Source organism: Drosophila ficusphila, unplaced genomic scaffold, assembly GCF_018152265.1.
Source record: "Drosophila ficusphila isolate 14025-0441.05 unplaced genomic scaffold, ASM1815226v1 contig_791, whole genome shotgun sequence".
Lineage (NCBI taxonomy): Eukaryota > Metazoa > Arthropoda > Insecta > Diptera > Drosophilidae > Drosophila > Drosophila ficusphila.
The window spans coordinates 4,917,058-4,936,490 of record NW_025064737.1 but is presented as its reverse complement, the minus strand read 5'-3'; the positions used below and the strand labels follow the sequence as shown (position 1 = coordinate 4,936,490).

General features: G+C 38.0%; 4 protein-coding genes across 5 annotated transcripts in view; 2 read left to right on the top strand and 2 right to left on the bottom strand.

The window, feature by feature from the left end:
- Window positions 1-19,433, top strand: part of LOC108098502 (5'-AMP-activated protein kinase subunit gamma-1) — a 70,850-nt gene that overhangs the window by 6,854 nt on the left and 44,563 nt on the right. Inside the window, exons 1-2 of one of the 2 annotated variants that reach the window (XM_017201423.2) lie at window positions 419-606; window positions 1,484-1,709. The exons of the other annotated variant lie outside the window; for it this stretch is intronic. The gene's annotated coding sequence lies outside the window, so the exon portion shown is untranslated. Of the gene's footprint in view, window positions 1-418; window positions 607-1,483; window positions 1,710-19,433 lie in introns of those variants that run through there. 2 annotated transcript variants of the gene reach the window in all.
- LOC108098504 (leucine-rich repeat-containing protein 15) lies at window positions 3,294-5,063 on the bottom strand. The gene has a single exon (XM_017201432.2). The coding sequence runs from the start codon at window positions 5,018-5,020 to the stop codon at window positions 3,356-3,358; it is 1,665 nt and encodes a 554-aa protein (XP_017056921.1). The 5' UTR covers window positions 5,021-5,063; the 3' UTR covers window positions 3,294-3,355.
- Window positions 5,424-9,412, top strand: LOC108098506 (leucine-rich repeat-containing protein 15). The gene has a single exon (XM_017201433.2). The coding sequence runs from the start codon at window positions 8,127-8,129 to the stop codon at window positions 9,408-9,410; it is 1,284 nt and encodes a 427-aa protein (XP_017056922.1). The 5' UTR covers window positions 5,424-8,126; the 3' UTR covers window positions 9,411-9,412.
- LOC108098503 (sensory neuron membrane protein 1) lies at window positions 10,069-13,695 on the bottom strand. The gene is made up of 7 exons (XM_017201431.2): window positions 13,118-13,695; window positions 12,887-13,044; window positions 12,665-12,812; window positions 11,710-11,964; window positions 10,702-11,208; window positions 10,463-10,641; window positions 10,069-10,391 (listed from the first exon to the last, which is right to left on the bottom strand). Exons 1-7 carry the CDS (start codon window positions 13,226-13,228, stop codon window positions 10,073-10,075), a joined length of 1,677 nt encoding a protein of 558 aa, XP_017056920.1. The 5' UTR covers window positions 13,229-13,695; the 3' UTR covers window positions 10,069-10,072.

The following is a 19,433-nucleotide window of genomic DNA, read 5'->3' as shown; positions in this document are numbered from 1 at the left end:
AAAAAATAATTAAAAACTTCTTTTATAATCAAACGGTTGTGCCGAATTGTATATCTGAAAAAAACCAGAAAATTTATACTAAAGCTTTTTTGTATTTAAATTGGTTTTAAAAAATATGAATCATGGTTAAGGCATTTTAAGACTAGTGTTTATTTTCTATTTTTGGTCACTAAATCATCTAGGTAACGGATTCAGTTTTTCAAATAAACCCTTTTTGGCGCCCAAACATGCTGCTACCTGTCAAAAGCTACTTGATATAGACAGCCCACGTGTACTGTCATATTTGTGTTTAGCAAAGACATTCACCACAACAGTGCTGCCACCTTTTCTGAGAAATTTAAACACCATAACACTTAGGTACTAACGCGATTCTGGAAAAGACTAAAACAACTTTGCAACTGCGGCCACACTTTACCCAACGAGAATCTATATAGGGAGGCAAAAATTTGTTTTTGTCGGTTTTGTTGTTGCCGAGTCTTCGGTTTTTCGCTTAAAAATATTTCGCACCGAGAAAAGACTTCGCGATCAGTGTTTGTAATTGTGTCAACCGTTTTTAAGTCAATGCTAAGAATTCACGATATGGAATCAGGATAGCATATCGGACAAGTGGGTGCTCAACAATATTATTCTGTGATAAGCTGCGTACAAAGCTTTTAATTGTGCGCGAACGGATTGCAGAAATTGCAACGACAACAGCAACAAAAGCCAAACGATAAAACAATCGATCTTTGTTCTTTCGAGTGCGCAAAATAATTTCGAAACTTCCTTGTTTCATTAAAGAAATACCTAATCACTTTTGCTTCTCTTATGGATGTACATATAAAAAATCAATAATCGGCGATCAGCTGTTACGCACACAAACAAACACATGGCGTCGCCTGCTGGAAAGAGCAACAAAAACGTTTGGAAATTTTCCACGGACAAATACTTTTATTTGCCCCGGATTCGCTGAGTTTTCGTTGTGGCTCTTTTCCGTTTTTCTTGTAATAATTGAATAGATTCTTAATGAAAACTGATCAAATCAAATCTAATGAATTGTTAAAGAGAGAGTGACGTAGCCAGCAGAGAATGTCCAACATCCTGCCCTCCTCCTCTTCCCCTTTCCATTGCCTGATCAGCTTGGTGCGTGTTCCAATTGGAAAGTGAAGTCCAAAGTGGAAGCGCGCGCCTGAATAATTTTTCTTTTTTATTTCTTTATTGTGGTCGAATTCTTTTAGATTTTTTTGTTACTATAATCGATTTGGTACTTGTTGCTGCTGTTTTCGTGTTCGTGATTTATTTGGTGTTGAACAAAATGGCTGATAATTAGCCGAGTGAAATGAGTGTAATCTAATCTGAAAAGTCAACACCTCCACCTCCAAAGTGTTTGGACATCCAGCGAAAATAGTTATTATAATTTCGCTCTAATCTCTACATATACGTATAATATGCCACACAACCAGCTAATTCGTTACGTTTCTTCTTATTTACAATAATTTTTTAGCGCAGCTAAATGCCTAATCGCGAAATTGTTTACAAAAGTTTTGTTTTTTACCCGTTCATGTGTCTGTGAACGTGAACGTGAATGTGGATGTGCAAGTGGCTAAGTGTGTGTGAATGTACCCGTGAGCGTGTTATATTAATTCTTTAACCAGAGAATCGACGACGATCGCGATTCTGAAAATCGATTGAACAACACATCCACTTACTGATTATTAAAAACACAAGAGGTGGGTGCCAATTTCTATATTTTTTTTTAATTGCCAAATTTTGTTGTACTTTTGTGCCTTGATATTTTTCTTTTGTGTTGATATGAGCGCGTGACGTTTGATTTTTCCCCCATGATTTCGTTTTGTATCTGTGACTAAGTTGAGTGGGTGGGAAATTCCCCCGTTTCGGCCACATTCGGAAAATAACCGAAAACGGGGACATTCTTGACTTGATTTGTTGACTTTTTCGAGAATTCTGATTTTGATTTAATATTTTTTTAATGATTTCTTGAATGTTCTACTTAATTATTGTAATTTTGAAATGCTAGTTTTGGCCCGGAAAAGTTTCTTTGGCATTCGATTGTTTTTTCATGATTTTTTCAAAGGGCAAAAATATTTTTGTAAAATATGATAATTGAATATAATAATGCTCCTACTGTTTTTCCCAACAAACATAAAAAAACTGATATAAATTGGTGTCAAATAACGCATTTTATTGTAAACCGCAGTAATTTAAAAACCAAACAAAGCAAATTGTGAATTAAATATCTTATCGTGTTTCTATCTGTTTGTCATTCACTTATTAGGAACCCTAACTAATTGAATTCCCAGAATTTCGAAGAGATCGCCACCGAAGTTAGCGGGCAATAAATTCCGAACTTTGATCTGCGGATCTAGAGAACCCCAGATAGTGGAACCATATAGTAATATTTAATGTTCGCATTTACAGTGGTCCGATCGGCACGAGTTGTGTGCCAATTACCGTTAAGCAAAAATTGCACTGCCAATGTACACAACGCAAACTTTATTCGATTTTCGTGTAGGAACACATCTGTATATTTATTCCTAATCACATGCACACGATACTACGGATCAGCAGTTCGCCCAGTGATCCGATCGTGGTGTTCCGTGGGATTGGATTTGATTCGCTTCCTTTCCTTGCCGACGAGTGGCTGCATTGAAACTGGAACTGTTTGTTTATCTTACTAATTAGTTAGCCATAAATTGCGAGCGATCGAATCGGGGGAATAAAGCATAAATAATTAAAACAGCCGGCATGTTGGCAAAGCAGAATTGTAGGCAAGCAATTAATTACTGGACTTTTGAGCCATTCGGTTGAATTGAATATTGTTGTTTACTTTTGGGAATTACATACTAGTATTTGTTTCGTTTTATTTTTCCAATTACGCAAGTTTTCTGAGCCCCTCAATTTCGGTCTCTCAGTCTTACAAGTTGTTGTTTGTTTGTTTGCCCGAGTTGAACGAACCTCTTTCAATATCTTTCAGAGAGAGAACACAGTGTTCCGACTTTGCTTGCCTCGAAAATCAATATTTTTGTGCAAATATTGTGCTACGAATGCGACACAGCGACAAAAAATATTTACCAGATGTGCTCATCCTGCAAATTGCATTGGTTTTCGAGGGCTGGGGATGGAAAAACTGCTCAGTATGAATATATAATTATTTTAATAACGCCTAGTACTTTTTATATTTCCCGTTTATATTTCATGTGATATGCGAGTAAGAAAAACAAATCTTACTGGCTTTTTAAAGATATGCGGTTAAAAAAAGGAAAAATCTTGGTGATATTAAAAATGGTTGCATCTTAAGTTTTAAAGAATTTATTGATCACAAGTTCCGTATTTTTAAACAAGTATAATAAGTATATTATAGAGCCAAAGTGACCTGATTCCAAACAGTTTGGTTGAGCACTTCGAAGGCTTGCATCTGCTCATTCAGCTTTTCGAGTTGACTGAAAATCAAATCGAACTTGGCCTCAAAGTGCTGAACCACCGACTTCAGTTCCCTGCGCAGTTCCTCCACTTCGCTGGAATCCGCAGCACTTGGCTTTGGCGAGGACTCCACGCTGGCCGAGATTTCCGCGGAGTAGCTCGAATCGAGGGTCTCCTTCTCTGGCATGCGATACATGCACTTTATTCCGTGGATATACTCCCCCGGGAAATCGGGATCGCCTTCGTCCACGGTATAGGTAATGCCATTGGGACGGATTAGGATGTCAATCAATGTTCTCAAACTAAAACAGTTCCAATTGTTGTTGTGTATGAAGAAGTGAGTGAGTTGCGATAGCGTGGAAAAGGAGGAGGGATCGATATCCGTGAGATTGTTGCTAGAAATGTCGAGATTTCGCAGGTTTGGCATTCCCTGCAGAGCCTCCAAAGGCAGTTCCACCTGCCCCGTGTTCCTTAAAACCAATATTTGTAGATGAGGGGTTTGCCAACCATCGGGCAGTCGACCCAACCTGGGATTATCCGCCACATCCAGGTGCCTCAGCCTGGGAACGCGGCTCAGAGAGGCCAACTGTTCCAGCGAATTGTTGCGCAGCAGCAAACGCTCGAGGGCCTCCGAGGCGGGAAAGTAAAGCTCGCGAACGCGATTATCACTCAGATCGACGTTCCTCACCGAGCCGTACAAATTGACACGGTCCAGCGAGCAATTGCGAACGGTCAGGTTGGTGGCATTAATGTTCAGCAGCAGCACGTCGAGTTGCGGGTTGTGCGACAGGTCCACGTACTCCATCCGATGACCGAGGCCCTTGGAGCGGAAGGCGTACTCGCCCACCTCCCGGATTCGATTGTTCTGCATGGCGACCGCCAGGAGTCTGGGATTCTGGGCGAACAGGTCGCTCTCCACGGTGGCCAGCTGGTTGTTGGCCAGGCCCACATGCTGCAGACTCCGCAGTTCGGAGAAGACATCCCTCGGCAGATCCACCAGTTGGTTATCCGTGAGATCCAGATACTGCAACTGTTTCAGGTTCTCAAAGACACCCGTTTGCAGTTTGCTCAGCTTATTGCGATTCAGGAAGAGGAACTGCAGGTTGCCCGCTCCCCGGAAGGTTCCCGTGGGCAGCACTTCGATCTCGTTGTCACTCATTAGAAGGATCACCAACTTGTCGGCTCCGATGGAGAAGTTCTCCCAGTAAACATATCGAATGCCGCAGGCTCTCATGTCCAGCTCGCTGACCTCCAAAGTGTAGAAGAGTCGCAGGGGGAAGTTGGTGAAGGTGCAGTTTTCAAAAACTAAAGTTCTGGAGGCCTCCTCGTCACCCACCTCGTAGGTGGTGCCATCCTCGGCAATCCGCACCTCCGTTGGCAAGTCAAACGTGGCCTTTTCAGCCTCGTTCTCGAACTTGAAGCCACTGCAGCGGGTTATCTGGCCCTCCGTCCGGCAGTAGCCCTCCAAACTGGACACCAAAACGATTCTCGATCGACTGTCCTCATCCGAATCTGAATCCTCGGCAACTGCTGCGACGACCGCCAACGAGATCAGCAAAGCGATCTGGCACAGTGGAAAACAATTCCGGACGTTCATCATCGGCGTGCTACGCGATTCACGTTCGACCTGAAACTGATGCCGACCGATGACCGCCAAACAGTTGCCCAGATAAGCCCCTCCTATAATGCTCAAGTAACGATCATCGCTTCTATATAATTTTCGTTCTATTCATGGTGTTTTGATTTTGCAAAAAATATGGCTTGTACGTAACGCGTACAGTTCGTTTCACAACTGTAAATCAAAACTAGTTGTAGAATAGGTGCTTCTTCAAAAATGTTGTGAAATAAATGCTTGTAGTGTTTGTGAATGTCTTTCTAAAACTCTTTCCAGTATCTTCCTGAATGGAATTTTCTCAATCATTTAAAAAATGTTAAATCCATAAATTACAGTCAAATCTAATAATTGGAAAATGTGTTTCTCTTTAAAAAAACTAACTAAAATTATTTAAAACTGAGAGCTCATTTATTTATTTTTTTTTTGTAAAGCGTATACTAAATTCCTTTTCAACATTCATTGCATTATCTTTCCCAATTGAATATACATGTTACATTTTAAATATACTACACATCTATAAAATATTTATTTCTCGATTGGGTATAATATCATCTACTTCTAAACCTTTTAAAAAGGGATTCTATGACCAATACTGTATGCGGAGACAGATAAATCAGTTTGGTTGTCATCGTTATTTTGACACATGTTCGTGGTTCCCCATTTATTATTCATTATTTTCGCTGCTCTATAAAGTTCTCGCTCCGTTGCCTCCATTCAGAGATCCACTGAAATGCTCGAAACTCGAACAAAACATTGCACCATATCTGCTGAACAATTCAGTCGGTGGTTCGCGTGCTCTTATCATGAAGTGTTTACTCGGCGATTTGTTAAACAAAAGGTGGAAATCTCCTGGCTGCTGATAATGATAAAGGCCACTTGGACAGTCTTGGCCAGCGAGATATACCCTTATGTAAGAGTATTTCCACGGCGGCTCAGCGGATTTCCCCGTTCAGTAAGGTGGAGAAATGGGCGCGTGGAAACGTTTCTAAAAATATACATTTTTATTGCACATAACCCATTTCACATTTTGTTGATCGTAAAAGTCATTTTGTATTGCCATGAGCTATATTATATTTGAATTTAAATTTCAACTTGATTGCCGCCCAAATGAGTCACTATTTATCAGCCAAAAGACTTTTGTTTACTGAAGGGCATTCGGGTTTCGTTGCGATAAGGTTTCTAGCACTTCCGTTGACTGTTTTGTGATTTTAAAGCAATCTCTTGACATTATTTCAACAATGATTGGCAGAAAATGTGTGCCAAAAAGTGCATGTCTTTCACACAAAAACACCCATGAGAACCTTTGACCGGAGAGTAAATATAAACCGGTGACATATCAGTGGAAAAATATAAACTTTTAACCAATTTATTATCGAACGAGCGGAGAAAACACGTTCAACCTGCTTTCAGTCGCTCAATTTGTTATTTACAGCTGCAAAGTGAAGTAAAGCTTTATTAATTTGTATGCAAACAAATTTATTTGCTTGTTGAAATTTATAAAATTTATTTTCCATTCATTCCGCTTGGGATTTTGTGGCTTTTGCCTGGGCAAACAATTTGAATGGCGAAAGGTAATTTTTCCACAATTGATCTTCGTATTTGCATTTGGCTAATTATGAGCCAATGGTTTTTAAATTATTTGATACAAGGGTGCTTTCGCTGTTTGCAGGGCATTATTGTCTATATCTATTCTGGTTGGCGGCTCAATTGGAACGGCATGACTTCGTTTAGCGATAAATGTTGTCGTCTGTGCCCCTTTGTCCAATTCAATTTGCCGCAATTACTTTGCATACAAGGCTCGAGAAAAAGAGTGAGAATTACCAGCGTTTTTTTTTTTCTGCTTGCTGTGCGTTCAGCAGACTTTGTCCCCGTTGTCTGTATTTTATTCAAATCGAATCACAAATTTCCCCCCAATAGTTTAGCAGGGTAAACAAATACGATACAGAACAACATATTATATATATAGACGAACATATAGCGGGCAATCGGTCACGCCGTATATACACGTAAAAATGCGATTTTATTGTGGGTGATTTTATATGGCGCCTTCGCTTTATGGCACTTGATTTATTTCATTAGGTTTATTGGTCATTCAGGCGCAACATGATTAAGATATTCAAAGTCGGGTTTGACTATTCCGCTGCACTGATGACGAAATCGGCGATAGGTAATCGCTTGATGATATAACCTGAAAGTGAGCTAATTGTCAGTAAAACGGGCCAGTTTATTGCCAAGTTTCCTCTCAAGGCGGAACTGCTTTAGAAAATAATAAAGTAGCATTTTATATTCACAAACACAAAATATAGAGACATCTGTATTTGCTATTCAAGCAAAAAAAACATGTTTGCAATCCTTAGATTTTGACAGATGATAAGAAATCAGATTTTATGAACTCAAGTATAATAAACTTGATATAATATATGATTTCTAAATAAAGATAGTTATGTTTTTTATGCAAATTCATTTTTTTTTAGCAAGAACAACCTCCAGTTGAGCATTTGTGTTTGCCAAAAAAATCTTTTTAAAATGGTTAGCACCATTTGGAGTCCAGAGTTTAACCCATAAATACTAGGAAAGCTTCTAGTAGTTAGTTCTCATGTTTATCAGAGTCGCACTAGACGAATCGTAGCCCAACTTGGCACATTTTGCATTGGACGTCGACGATCGGTAAACAGTCCCATAACAGCTGATACAAGTAGCACCATAAACTATGGTTATATCATGGCGATCCGCTCCGAAAGTCGTTTCGAGTCGGGGGAATCGCGAGAACGTGCTTATCGCTCGGGTATTATGCCAAATGGTCGAAATAATCGCCGAGAAGAGCGTGCGAACAAGAGCAAAATAATGCCAGCGGCTAATATTCATTGAGAGGAATCATAAAATTTTATTAGCCCAAAATCGAACCGGGTTGTGGAGCGGCTCGAAAAAAAAAAAAAAAAAAAGAAATAATCAAATGCAAGCAAAACAAACAAACAAACAGTCGAAGACCTGTTTTAAATCGGATAGTAGGGTTGTTTTTGAAGGTTGTATTCTGGTTTCGTCTTAAAATGCCCATTCAAGTTAGTTAAAAGCTCAGTCTTCTTCTGCCAAGATGCTGATGCTAAACTATTTAAACTATATTTCGATCGCGGTGATTGGCTTAGCCGTCTGCGCTGCACAAGAGCTCGAGGAAATCGCAGTGAAAAATCTGGACTGCCGGGAAAACATCTGCATGAATTTGGATTACCCACTTGGTTCGGAAGTTGCCTACTTCTCGGAAAAGGCTACTAAAGATCTGAGGAACCATGAATCACTTATTCTGCACAGCTCCCATTTGACAAACTTGCCGAGAAATATTTTCCGAAGCCTGCCTCAACTCGTGGAACTCGATGTCTTGGAGTGTGAACTTCAACAAATTGAAAGAGTTTGTTTTGAGGGAGCTGTGAACTTGAAAAGACTTAATCTGGGTGGAAATTTCCTAAGAGTTTTGGACGACAACACCTTTGAATTGGCCTCACAATTGGAGGAACTGAGTTTGTCCGACAATCAACTAGAGGAACTTCCCGCTAGGATATTTTCACCTCTCAAAAAGCTGCTAAAGATCAACCTTTCCAACAATCAGTTGAAAACTTTTTCCCAGAACATCTTTTCACAATTGGGTTCCCTAAAATCCATAAATTTGGATAGCAATCAGCTAAGAGAACTTCCAGCGGAACTTTTCAGGGATCAACGAAAACATTTGGCCAAATTCTCAGCAAGCCACAATCAACTGGAAAGGATTCCTTTAAATATATTTCAAGAAGTAGAGCATCTCGTTCTCTCATTCAATCCTGAACTAAGGAGTCTGCATTTAAGCTCTAAAATTGTTTTGCTGCAAGCTACTAATTGTGGTCTTGAATCAGTTAAATTGGATGGTCGAGTAATCGGTGTTCAACTGGAGGATAATCTTTATCTAAACGAGTTGAAAGTATCCAACCCTCAGGACTTAGAGCAACTTTATCTGGCCAACACAAATTTGTCCAGACTTGACTTTCTGTCCAAGGCCAGTAAATTAGTTGACCTGGATTTAACAGGCATTGAGAATCTTTACGACTTACCTAAAGTCTCCTCAGCCAAGGGATTGGAACGATTCAGCTTCACTTACGACAATATCACCGCTGATCACATGGAAATGCTGCCAGAACTTAAAGATCTTAACTACTTGGAAATATCTCACGATAAGGGAAAGGAGATCTTTATAAAGGATCTGGATAAAGACTTCTTCGTCGACCAAGCGGAACTCAATTGTGAGCAATTGGCTGATCTGCTGGAGTTTGTTGAACTTCCCAAGGACACAACTATATTGGAGGACCAATTAGTTGGCGATTCTCGAGGGCCACTTAAATGTGCAGCATAATATTCAATAATCTGGGGTAATTTTTAATTTTTTAAATAAATAAAAAATGTTGAAAACAGAGCCAGAGTATTGAATTGAGTTGGAGTCTTTAAGATGTTAGCAACAGAAGTTTAAATAAGTTGTAAATAGAATAAAAAATTATAAAATAATATTATTTTCAAAAGGAAACAGAGCTTCCCTGATTTTTGTTTGTTGAATTCCAAAGCTGTTTTCGAAAGAATTCCTTACAATTTGTCTTCGTTAAAAATGATTGAAAAGCGTAAATATCGCTGACTGTTTACAAAACATTTATCGCAGCTTCGGAAGATTTCCTGTTTAACTTCGCCGCCTGACTTCGCAACTGTTTTCGTTTTGCAAACATTGCAACCATTGTTAAAAAACAATTTGTCAATTCACAGGCTCAATAAGATATTTTCTGCGTTTTTCTTAGCCAACCGATTTCACTGATCTCCGGTGATTTGTGTCAGTGGAGCGCAGAGATCTTGTCACCTGCGATCAGCGATCATCGATTAGCAGTCGCTCCATTGGCCACCGACCAGTTTCTCCCTCCCAGCCAATTATTGTGTTCATCTGTCTCAGTTTATTAGCTCGAGTTGGACTACAGGTGCATTGGACTACGACTAGTGAAGATTGCTGAAGAGATCGCCTTTCGAATGGGGGTTTTAATAGCGCTCCCGGTGTTCCATTTTGAGGTTGGTGGGATTGGTGCCCGGAATTAGTGTGTTTCCCCCCTGAAAAGTCTGCAAAGTACTCGGAGGATGCTTTGGAGGGATGGTTGATTTTGGATTTGGATTTGGATTGGTTGGATCTGGCAGAGGCTCCTTGCTGTTGGTCACATCGTCCACTTTGTTGTTATCCTTCATGATGCTGGTAATGTCCAGACTGTCCGATTTGTGGTAGAAAAGATAGGCAGCGAACATCAGGCCAACAAAGGAGAAAGTAATCAAAGACCATCGCAGCACTGAGTTGATTTTTAGACCCCTGAAATGGTATACATTTAAAGGAATCAGTTAAATATCAATTACATTCTATATATATAATTATACACTTACAAAAAGAGTGTGTACTTCACCAAATTTGTGTAGGTTTTGTTGAGTTGAACACCCTCCTCCACCCAAAAAAGAGGCAAGATCAACTTGGGCAAACCCTTCATGGGTTCAATGCCCTCCACTGGTTCCATATCCAGATTAAACTGCAAACGTTTGGCGGCCTGAAAAGGAGTTCCAGACATCTGAAAAATAATACATATTATATTAATAAATATATCTATTAAAGAAAGTAATTTTCTTACAAGTTCAAAATCTATAAAAACCGCATGATCCTTCTCATTTGGATTAAGACCATCCACATCGGCCACCAGCTTGGGATCACCCAAGTAAAAGTGCGGCATGGAGGCCATCAAAGGACCTCCCACGCAGGCAGCCAGATTCATGGTTCCCTTGGGAGGACAAGTGTCCAAATCCTCGGGATCTTCGCAGAAACAGTGAAGATTTTCATCCGCACGAATATCTCCCAAATCCAGGGTGTATCTCATGGATGGCATTCCATGATACGACGACTTGTGCTGGTAGTAGGCACCCAGGGATCTACAGAGATCCGGAGTAAAGGCCCACAGGCCATCCTCCTTTTTGAGACCCGGAGCAAAAACTGTGGAATCGGTGCCCACATAAGTGTTGCACTCGCCATCTGGCCAAATGTTTTGCTCCGGCTCGTCGTCGAATTTCACCACCTTTCCCAGTTTCTTATTGTTCTTCACTCCACGACACACTGTAAATCGTCCAGCATCCGAGTGATTGGCCTATAATTTAAGAAAATTATTTGAGATATGGATCTGAGAAATCTGAAGTATTAATCTCCAAATTATAATGTTTTGTGTTCTAGAATTTATTCTATAAATTATTAGTAATTCAATGGATCGCTAATCAAACGAATTTAATCTCCAATCTCCAAATTATAATGTTTTGTGTTCTTGAATTTCTTCTGTAAATTATTAGTAATTCAATGGATCGCTAATCAAACGAATTTAAGACAGGAAAAACTCCATTATGTCTTAGGGGAAATTTATTTGGAAATTTTAGATATCTTCTAATGGTTTAACTAATCGAGATTTGGTTTGCATTTGCATAGTTGTTATTTCGTTGTTTCAACTAAAATGCACTTTGTATTGTTTGTAAACCATTAAATTCAATAAAATTTTTTCTAGTTCATATATGTTAAAAAAAAAAAAAAAAATATACAAGTGATATGAATAAAATTGAATCCGATTTTCTAAAGTAACTTAGTAGAAGAATATACTCACCTGACCCATAAATGAGAACAGGAAGTGCGTTTGGTTGACTTGTTTTGCCTGCTTTACTTCTCCGGTGTAGAAAACCGTGCAGAGAGCCTTTGCAGCAAATTCCTCGGATGAACAATCCACGTCGATGCCACGGAAAAATAAATCCATGAACTTGGCCTTCAAAAAGGCCTTGGCATCGGGAAACACAATGTTCAATCCCTTGGAAACCAACTCCATCATGGCAGCCTTTTCCCTTTGGACCGAGATTCCGCCAGGCTGTGAAATTAGTAGTGAGAATTATATGGTAAATCGCCTCTAATAAATCATCGCGCTTTTAATTGCCCAAACACAAAAGATGCTCTTGTCACAACACACACTGTTCATTTACTTTGCTTTTTTTCACATTTGATGGGTCAATTTGGTGGCTGCTATTTTGGTACTGGGAAAGCAATTTGCATAATTCACTTGGTGAACAATGGGCCACGTGGTCATTAGCTGGCGCCTTAAATGCAGTTCCCAATTGCTCTAGCCATCTGCCAACAGAATCTTTAATTTTCTGCCTACGCTTGTTTATGAAGCGAAATTAATTTCTAATTTCACAAAAAACAATTTTCATTATTTTGTATAAAGGAATATTTACAAACCCTTACAAAAAGGTTTTATGTTGGGAAACAATTGTAAATATAAACCTGAAGAATAGTTAAAGTTTTATATGCTTTTTGCTTAAATAAACAAAAAGTATAGAAACATAAAAAAAATACAAGGGTTTTTCCTAAAATCAAAAAAAATATATATAGCTAAAAAAAAATTAAAAATAAAAATTGTATTATCATTTAAAATATTTTTTTGAATGTAAAAGGTTTAGAAATATGTAAGTATATAATAATGGGTTGGCCGAAGAAATTCATGAGTTTTTTGAAACAGTGTTTTTAAAAATTGGTAAAACAAAATTGTTCTTATTTCATTTCTTGCTCACCTGCATTATGGGATGAGGAAGGATAATCTCCTCTTCACCCGTCAGTGGAAGCGAATCCTTTTTGTTAAATATGAAGGTATTCCTCATGTTGAATCCAACCGTATCCTCCTCATCATCATCCTCCAAATCGTACTTGTCCTTCCACTCACTCAAATTAAAATATAGATGGAAAACCAGGGGGTTTTACAATTAATTACCCCAAGATCTTGTATTGAAACCTACTCGAAAACAAAGGGACCCACTTCCTGCAATCTGGGTTTAGCTCCTTCGGCCACTTCATCCGGATTTGTAACGTTGAAAACGTAGATATAAAAATGCAGGGGGAAAGGAGTGTTGGACCAGAGTTCTCGAACATCCGATCCTGGTTTTAAAGTAACTTGCTAATGAGGGAGAATCCCATATTAAAATCAGTTATAAAACCAGTTAACTGATCTTAAACTGCATTTAGCACACCTTTGAAATCATTAGCTTGAGAATTTTGGGGAAGATCACCCAGCCGTAGATGATGGCAAACACGAACATGGCACCCGAGCCCATCAAGAGCTTCATCCGAGGAACCTGCATCCCTAAGCTATTGTATTATACTTTCCCTTATTCAAATCCTATGCAATCCGATTGCCTCCTTCGCTAAGAAGACCTGAGGCTTTCACAGTCGCGACGCAACTAAAAAACAGTCTCGACTCCAAAGTGCGGATTCCCTCCCATTTCGATGGAAACGTGCGAATATTTCTCGCTCAGCGGGGGAGGTCTGCGGTCTGGGAGGAGGTCGGTCTACGGTCTACGGTCTACGGCCGTTCGGATTGCAAAACAATCAGATATCACGGCATTACTTATAAAATCAATAATTGCATGTATTTGAGTATTATAAATGGTCTCTGCTCTGCGCTCTACGCAGATATTCGGCCATAGTCGGGCACACGAATGCGGTTTAACTGGCTTTTGTTCTGGATCCCCGCTGGACTGAATCCTCATCGTCACCCGATCATTTGCAGCTGTAGTAGCAATCTCAATTAATGCCCACCTCGGCCACAAACGGAAACCAGTTGAACTGTCTCGGCCATCGCTTTTGGGCCATAAATGTGCCATTAGATTGCTTTAAATTGCTGATCTTCCAATCGGGAATATCGAGATAAGGAGAAAGTGCATTCTTATTATCAATTAATATTATTTTTTACTGGGAGTTTGAGTATTGCCTTTGTGTTTTATTCAATTCCATAAATGCAATAATAATTCAAATTTTACCAGGCATAAAAGTTGGTATTAAAATCGATAATAAATGTTAAGGATCGATTTAATTTAGATGAATCCTAAAATCTAAGCTTCTTCCAAATGTAATAAGTACTCAGTATTTAAGTTTACAAGTGTAAAATTCGCGAGAACTAGAACCAAAGATTGTGATCTCCTAAGGTCTTATTGGCCTATGGAACTTGTTTTACGAATTAAAGGATATTAATATTATAAATATTATATTTCACATTATAAGCATTTTATTGGGTAATAGAATAACCTACTATACTCCAACCTACTTAAACGATTGCACTTGGACTTGATAAATGTATTTATGTGTTTCTACAATTGAAATTTCTAAATGACTTCTGCGGCACCTGGCCTATATTCCATTGTTAGCTCCTCTGGCATTTCCTTGGAAATTTCCTTTGAGTAATTGTGGCAATTAGATTGCCAATTTCAAGGGGAACCAATGCAAGTGTCGATGGATAATTAGTGGAAGGCTAAACGTATTACCAAAAGTTTCTAAGGAAAGAAAGTATAAAATTTAAATGTTGTGGGGAATTATACTATATTTAACTATGCCAACCTTTAACCCTTTGAACTGCCTACATACATTTAACTTATTATATTGAACTTGTTATCTCAATGCAAACGAAATATTCCAGTTACTTTAATGCAAGCTACAAGGACTTTTCCATTTTATAGTTGGTTTAAAAAACATTAAGTTGGTTACATTGTTTAAATCTTTTAATTTTTAGGTTTAATCAAAAACGAATCTTAAAAATGTTTTGCAAATCTTTCAATAATCAAATTCCGAATTTTATATATGGCGCTTGTTTAGTTTTACAATTCGTACACTTAAATAGTTCAAATATTCTTATTAAAATTCAACCTATTAGCTATACAAGAGTTTTGTCTTAATATTGTAATCTATCTTACCAAGCCTAAACATTATTTAAATAAGATAGTTTTTAGCTTAGAATTGTTCACGACTTCTCCACCCACACAATTTCTGGTTGCCAAGACGAGCGAGCGAAGCGATCTTCAATTAGCCAATAGATCATATCAAAATATCAGGTTGGATGGATGCTCCGCCACCTTGACCGCCTCTGCTCCACTCGGCTCCACCCCTTCAGTTTGTTCAGTTCGTTTTAGTTCGTTTGGTTAGTTAAGTCTGCTCAGTTTGCTGTTTGTTGACATAAACAGAAATCGAAACTGAAACCGAGTGCAAAACATAATGAATAACAATGGCAAAAAGAGAAGCACAACAGAGAAAACGACTTAGAGACAATGGCAAAACCCAAACACGTGACACTCACGTCGACTCGAGAAGCATATAGATATATATATTGGTATATAGGTATATAAGAGATATACAAAAGTATAAAGAAAGACAGACAGGGCCTCTCCAAAGTGACACAGAAAAACGAGTCGACGAGACGAGAGTGGAAAACGCAAATTAAAGTGCGCTTGGCAACAGTTTGCCGATCGTTCAGATTCAGATACTGTCGCAAAGTCAGCCCCCAGGTTTCTTCTTCTTCTTTGCTCTTTTCTGCTGAGAAAATGAAAATGGAAATTGAAATTGAAATGGAAAATGAAATGCCAGCGCAGCCGAACAATTTGATTACACTCGAACTGGAGGCATTGAGTAACCGGGCGAAAGAGGAAATTCTCAATTTCGATCGCAGCCAATTACTGAGTTGCTGTCCCCCGAATCGTTTAAAAATGCCGGGGCTCAAGATTGGAATTCACTTCGGATTGCAGTGCTTAAATTTTGGATTTACGCTTTGGGGTTTCAAAATGTTGAAAAGTCTTAAAACGGGCGGTTTCACAACTTTGAAAAACAAATCAAAACAAAAAAAAACAAAAACATTACTTCTATTAATGATAATAATGTAATTTTTAATTTGCTATAATCGCAAAGTTGGTTTAAATATTAAAATAAAACCCATTATTGACACCTAATATAATGATAACTAAAACAATAATAATTAACAAACACTTTTTATGCAACTTAACTTTTCTTTATTATTAAATCAGTTTGTTTTGATCTTTATTGCTGGTAAATAAATGAAGTCAGATAAAATAAAAAATAGTTTATAGAGGGATTTTCAAAAGAAGTGTTTTTAACATATAAAATTATATGATAAAACATAAACTGTGTGAACTAACCTTTATTTCCCTTTAAGCTCACTATATGATTAATGATATTTTGATACAGAAACTAAAATGTACAAACATGTAACCTTAAATTATCGAGTATAAACACATTGTCATAACTGCTGTCGTTGCTTGATTAATAATGATATTAAACTGTCAGACGGAACAACTAAAGTTGTTCTCATGGAAAACTGCCTTGATTGTTAAAGGCAACTTTAATGGGCGATAATAAAGAATAATTTGATTATCAATTCTGACATTTAACAGCGTTTTTAAAGTTCCTCTTACTTCATTTTTGAACTTTACTAAGGAAAAGCAAATATATTTTCTTAGTTAAAAGTGAAAAATGGCGCTTAAAATCTAAGTAATAAAACGCCTCCAGATGTGCGGACTAACAGCACTTTATAACTCCGCAAATATTTTTGTAATTGGCGGCAAGTTGAAAGGGGAAAAGCTTACCAATTAGCAGGAAACTGCGAAATCCCACGATCCTCCGCCCACTCAAAACTGGAATTTAGCTGGCATTGCAACGCTAATTTCCTGACGCACTTGCGGAGTTAACTTTTGCCTAAGTTCAAGTTCTTATCTCGACTAAAAAAATATCTTGAACCTTGTGGCATTCGCTTTCTATAAGTTGAGCCGACAAGATTGGAATATCAATTATGCGCCGGCTGACAGACAGCGTTTAATGAATCGCTCGGAGTCAATAGAAAGCAAGTGACATTTGCACTATCGGAGCGTCGAGTGAAGTGAATCATCCATTGGCGGGGATCACGTGAGATTGTCAACGGATTGATTGCATAAACCGGCAAAGAGCGGAGTGATGATCGTTCAATCACTTGGATTGAAGTGCCTTGAGCAGCTGGCAATCCTACATCATTTAACAGCAATTACAGCCCACACATTGTGTTCTGTGTTCTGTTCGTTTGTTCATATTGGCGATTATTTGTTTGTGCACCAACTTAATATCAAGTGCCAAAGTCACCGAGGCAAGTGCATTTAGCATATTTATATATATTTATTGCTACCTCGTACTCTCAGTAAATTAGGGGATTACACATTTAGAAGCATTCCGATTAAGAAAAGTTGAGTCCTAAAATAAATTACAAACAAAAATAAATATTTTTGGTATACAGCTTGTAATCTTATAAATCTAAAAACGGAATGTTTAAGGAATACTATTTTGATATCATGCAATATATATATTTTTTCTATCAGTTCAAAGTGGTTAACTGATAAGAAAAGTAGGAAGAAATGAAAGATAATATAGAAACGAATTTGTCGGATCTTATCGTGTTTCACAGAATTGTAAATAATGTAAAAAATTTAAGATTGCTCAAAAAGTACTTTAAAATTTCTACAAGTTATTGATGAACAGAAATGATCTAACACATCGAGGAAAACAAAGGGTTTCCTACAAATTTATAGGGTATGATTAAACGCCCAAGTTGCTGAATATTTATAAAACGTTATTATGCCACCCATTGAAAGTGCTGCTTTGGATAATTTATTACCGACTCGTAATCTTTCAAGTTGTGTCATTTGTGGAACTGGGTGACCGCAACTGCACCCAGCAAAAAGCTGCATTTAATTTTATTCGCTTCTCGTGCGATATTTCATATGCCTAAATGAAACGGAAAATTGTTTGAATGCCAATTTTGCGTTGGCTTGCTTTTAATTATTGTCGTCGTCGTCGTCGCTGACGTTTCTTTGTTGCTCAAAACTTTTGCTTGGGACATTTTTGCGGTTGCCATTTCGCAGCTATTTTGTTTCGCAAAAGCAAATGCGTTGGTTTGCCACTGCGGTTTCTTCAATTAAACAATAATATCGATTACGTGATGACGAGGGTTCAATGCTTGAGTTTATGAAATGCAAACAATGCGTTAGAAATTCGCAATGGAAATGAGGGAAAATATGTGAGAGAGTCACGTATTTTGGTTTTCTGGAGGATACTTGGTTTACTAAATGATCTACGCCTAAAATCTAGATATAAATATAATATAAATCACTGTACAACTAAGTCTTTTCCCCTTTTAAAACTTCAAGTTCGACTGGCGACGCCAGAATGTCTAGCAAATCGAACCGCAGATGCAGAGATACGCGAATACAACAAGTTGAGATACATAGATACAAATGGCAGGCGGGTCAATCGGTGGCTGTGGCCAGTAATTAATAGATGCACATAGTTAGATAGCCGGGCGATCAGCTGACTGCAATTGATTCATGGCAGCCACTGCGAGTTATGCAATTAAATGAAGGGAGGAGCTTTGGGGGTCGTCTAATTGCACACCAGTATCCGATGGATACGCTGGCTCACTAATGCCAGCTAACTGGAATCGGTCGTGCTTTGCGATTGACTCAGAGAAAATAACGTGCCCGTGTAATTAATGCGAATTTTCTCGCTAAGCGAAATTCCGCCGAAACGAGCGTGAAATGTAGCCAAGTATCTTGTGTTCCACATTCGGATATCCATATAATATAGAAGTATTTTTCGGATCGGTACTTCAAAGATACAAACCTTCGACCTTTGGGGTTGAGTCACTTTTGGTCTTTCCACCCACGTGCGTCATCATTCGTCAGCCGAAGACCGCAAAATAAGCGATGTTATTAACATATGCACCGATACCAGATACATTTGTATCTAATTGCCATTAATTGCGGTGGGTATCTAATAGATGCGTACGCCATATGCTCGATTACACAACTTGCGGTTCGTTCTTCGATGGGGTTGCTCAGTTTAGCGGGGGGTAAATAAATAAAGGGGTTTGTTTTGGGTTGGGCAGACTCGCCTTTTCAGACACGATTTCAAACACTTGTTGCTCTGAGTTTTTTATTATTATTATAGGCACATTCTCAGCTTTATATATTCTGTTTTATAACAAACAAGTTGTATGTTCTGCTTTTCAAAATTCTTATTAATTAGTTTATTGCAGTAGTGAAAGAGTTATAATTCTCTCATGCGTTACTTTTATTTGTTCTCTGTCAATTCATCAGACTTTTCCAGAAAAGTAATGAGGCCATAAAATTTTATGGTATCCGTAATTTATCGAATATGTTTTAAGATGTTTGCTCATTATAAAGATAAACAGATAGCTTAATAGTGTTTCAAGTAAAGCATATGGGAACATATCAGCAATAGCTTAAATAAATTGAATGCTTATGTACACGGAAATATCTAAAATAAATTAATAACTAAGAAATTTGTGGAGAAATAAAATATTTAATAAATAGTATTCCGTAATATGCGGTTTTATTTCTGGTTAAAATGACTACTGACTAAATGTTGTTGCTTATCGCATTTAAAAATAGTTGGAAATATGATTGATATTATATGATGTTATATACTTGTAGTTGAGAATAAAGATTGCATTTTTTATAA

What these genes read in the sequence shown, in the direction of transcription:
- LOC108098506 (XM_017201433.2), top strand. Translation starts at nt 8,127, where the DNA reads ATGCTGATGCTAAACTATTTAAACTATATTTCGATCGCGGTGATTGGC.
- LOC108098503 (XM_017201431.2), bottom strand. Translation starts at nt 13,228, where the DNA reads ATGCAGGTTCCTCGGATGAAGCTCTTGATGGGCTCGGGTGCCATGTTC. An exon ending in TGTTCTCATTTATGGGTCAG is followed by an intron (nt 11,209 to 11,709) that starts GTGAGTATATTC and finishes CTTAAATTATAG; the next exon opens with GCCAATCACTCGGATGCTGG. An exon ending in TTTTTATAGATTTTGAACTT is followed by an intron (nt 10,642 to 10,701) that starts GTAAGAAAATTA and finishes ATTATTTTTCAG; the next exon opens with ATGTCTGGAACTCCTTTTCA.
- LOC108098504 (XM_017201432.2), bottom strand. Translation starts at nt 5,020, where the DNA reads ATGATGAACGTCCGGAATTGTTTTCCACTGTGCCAGATCGCTTTGCTG.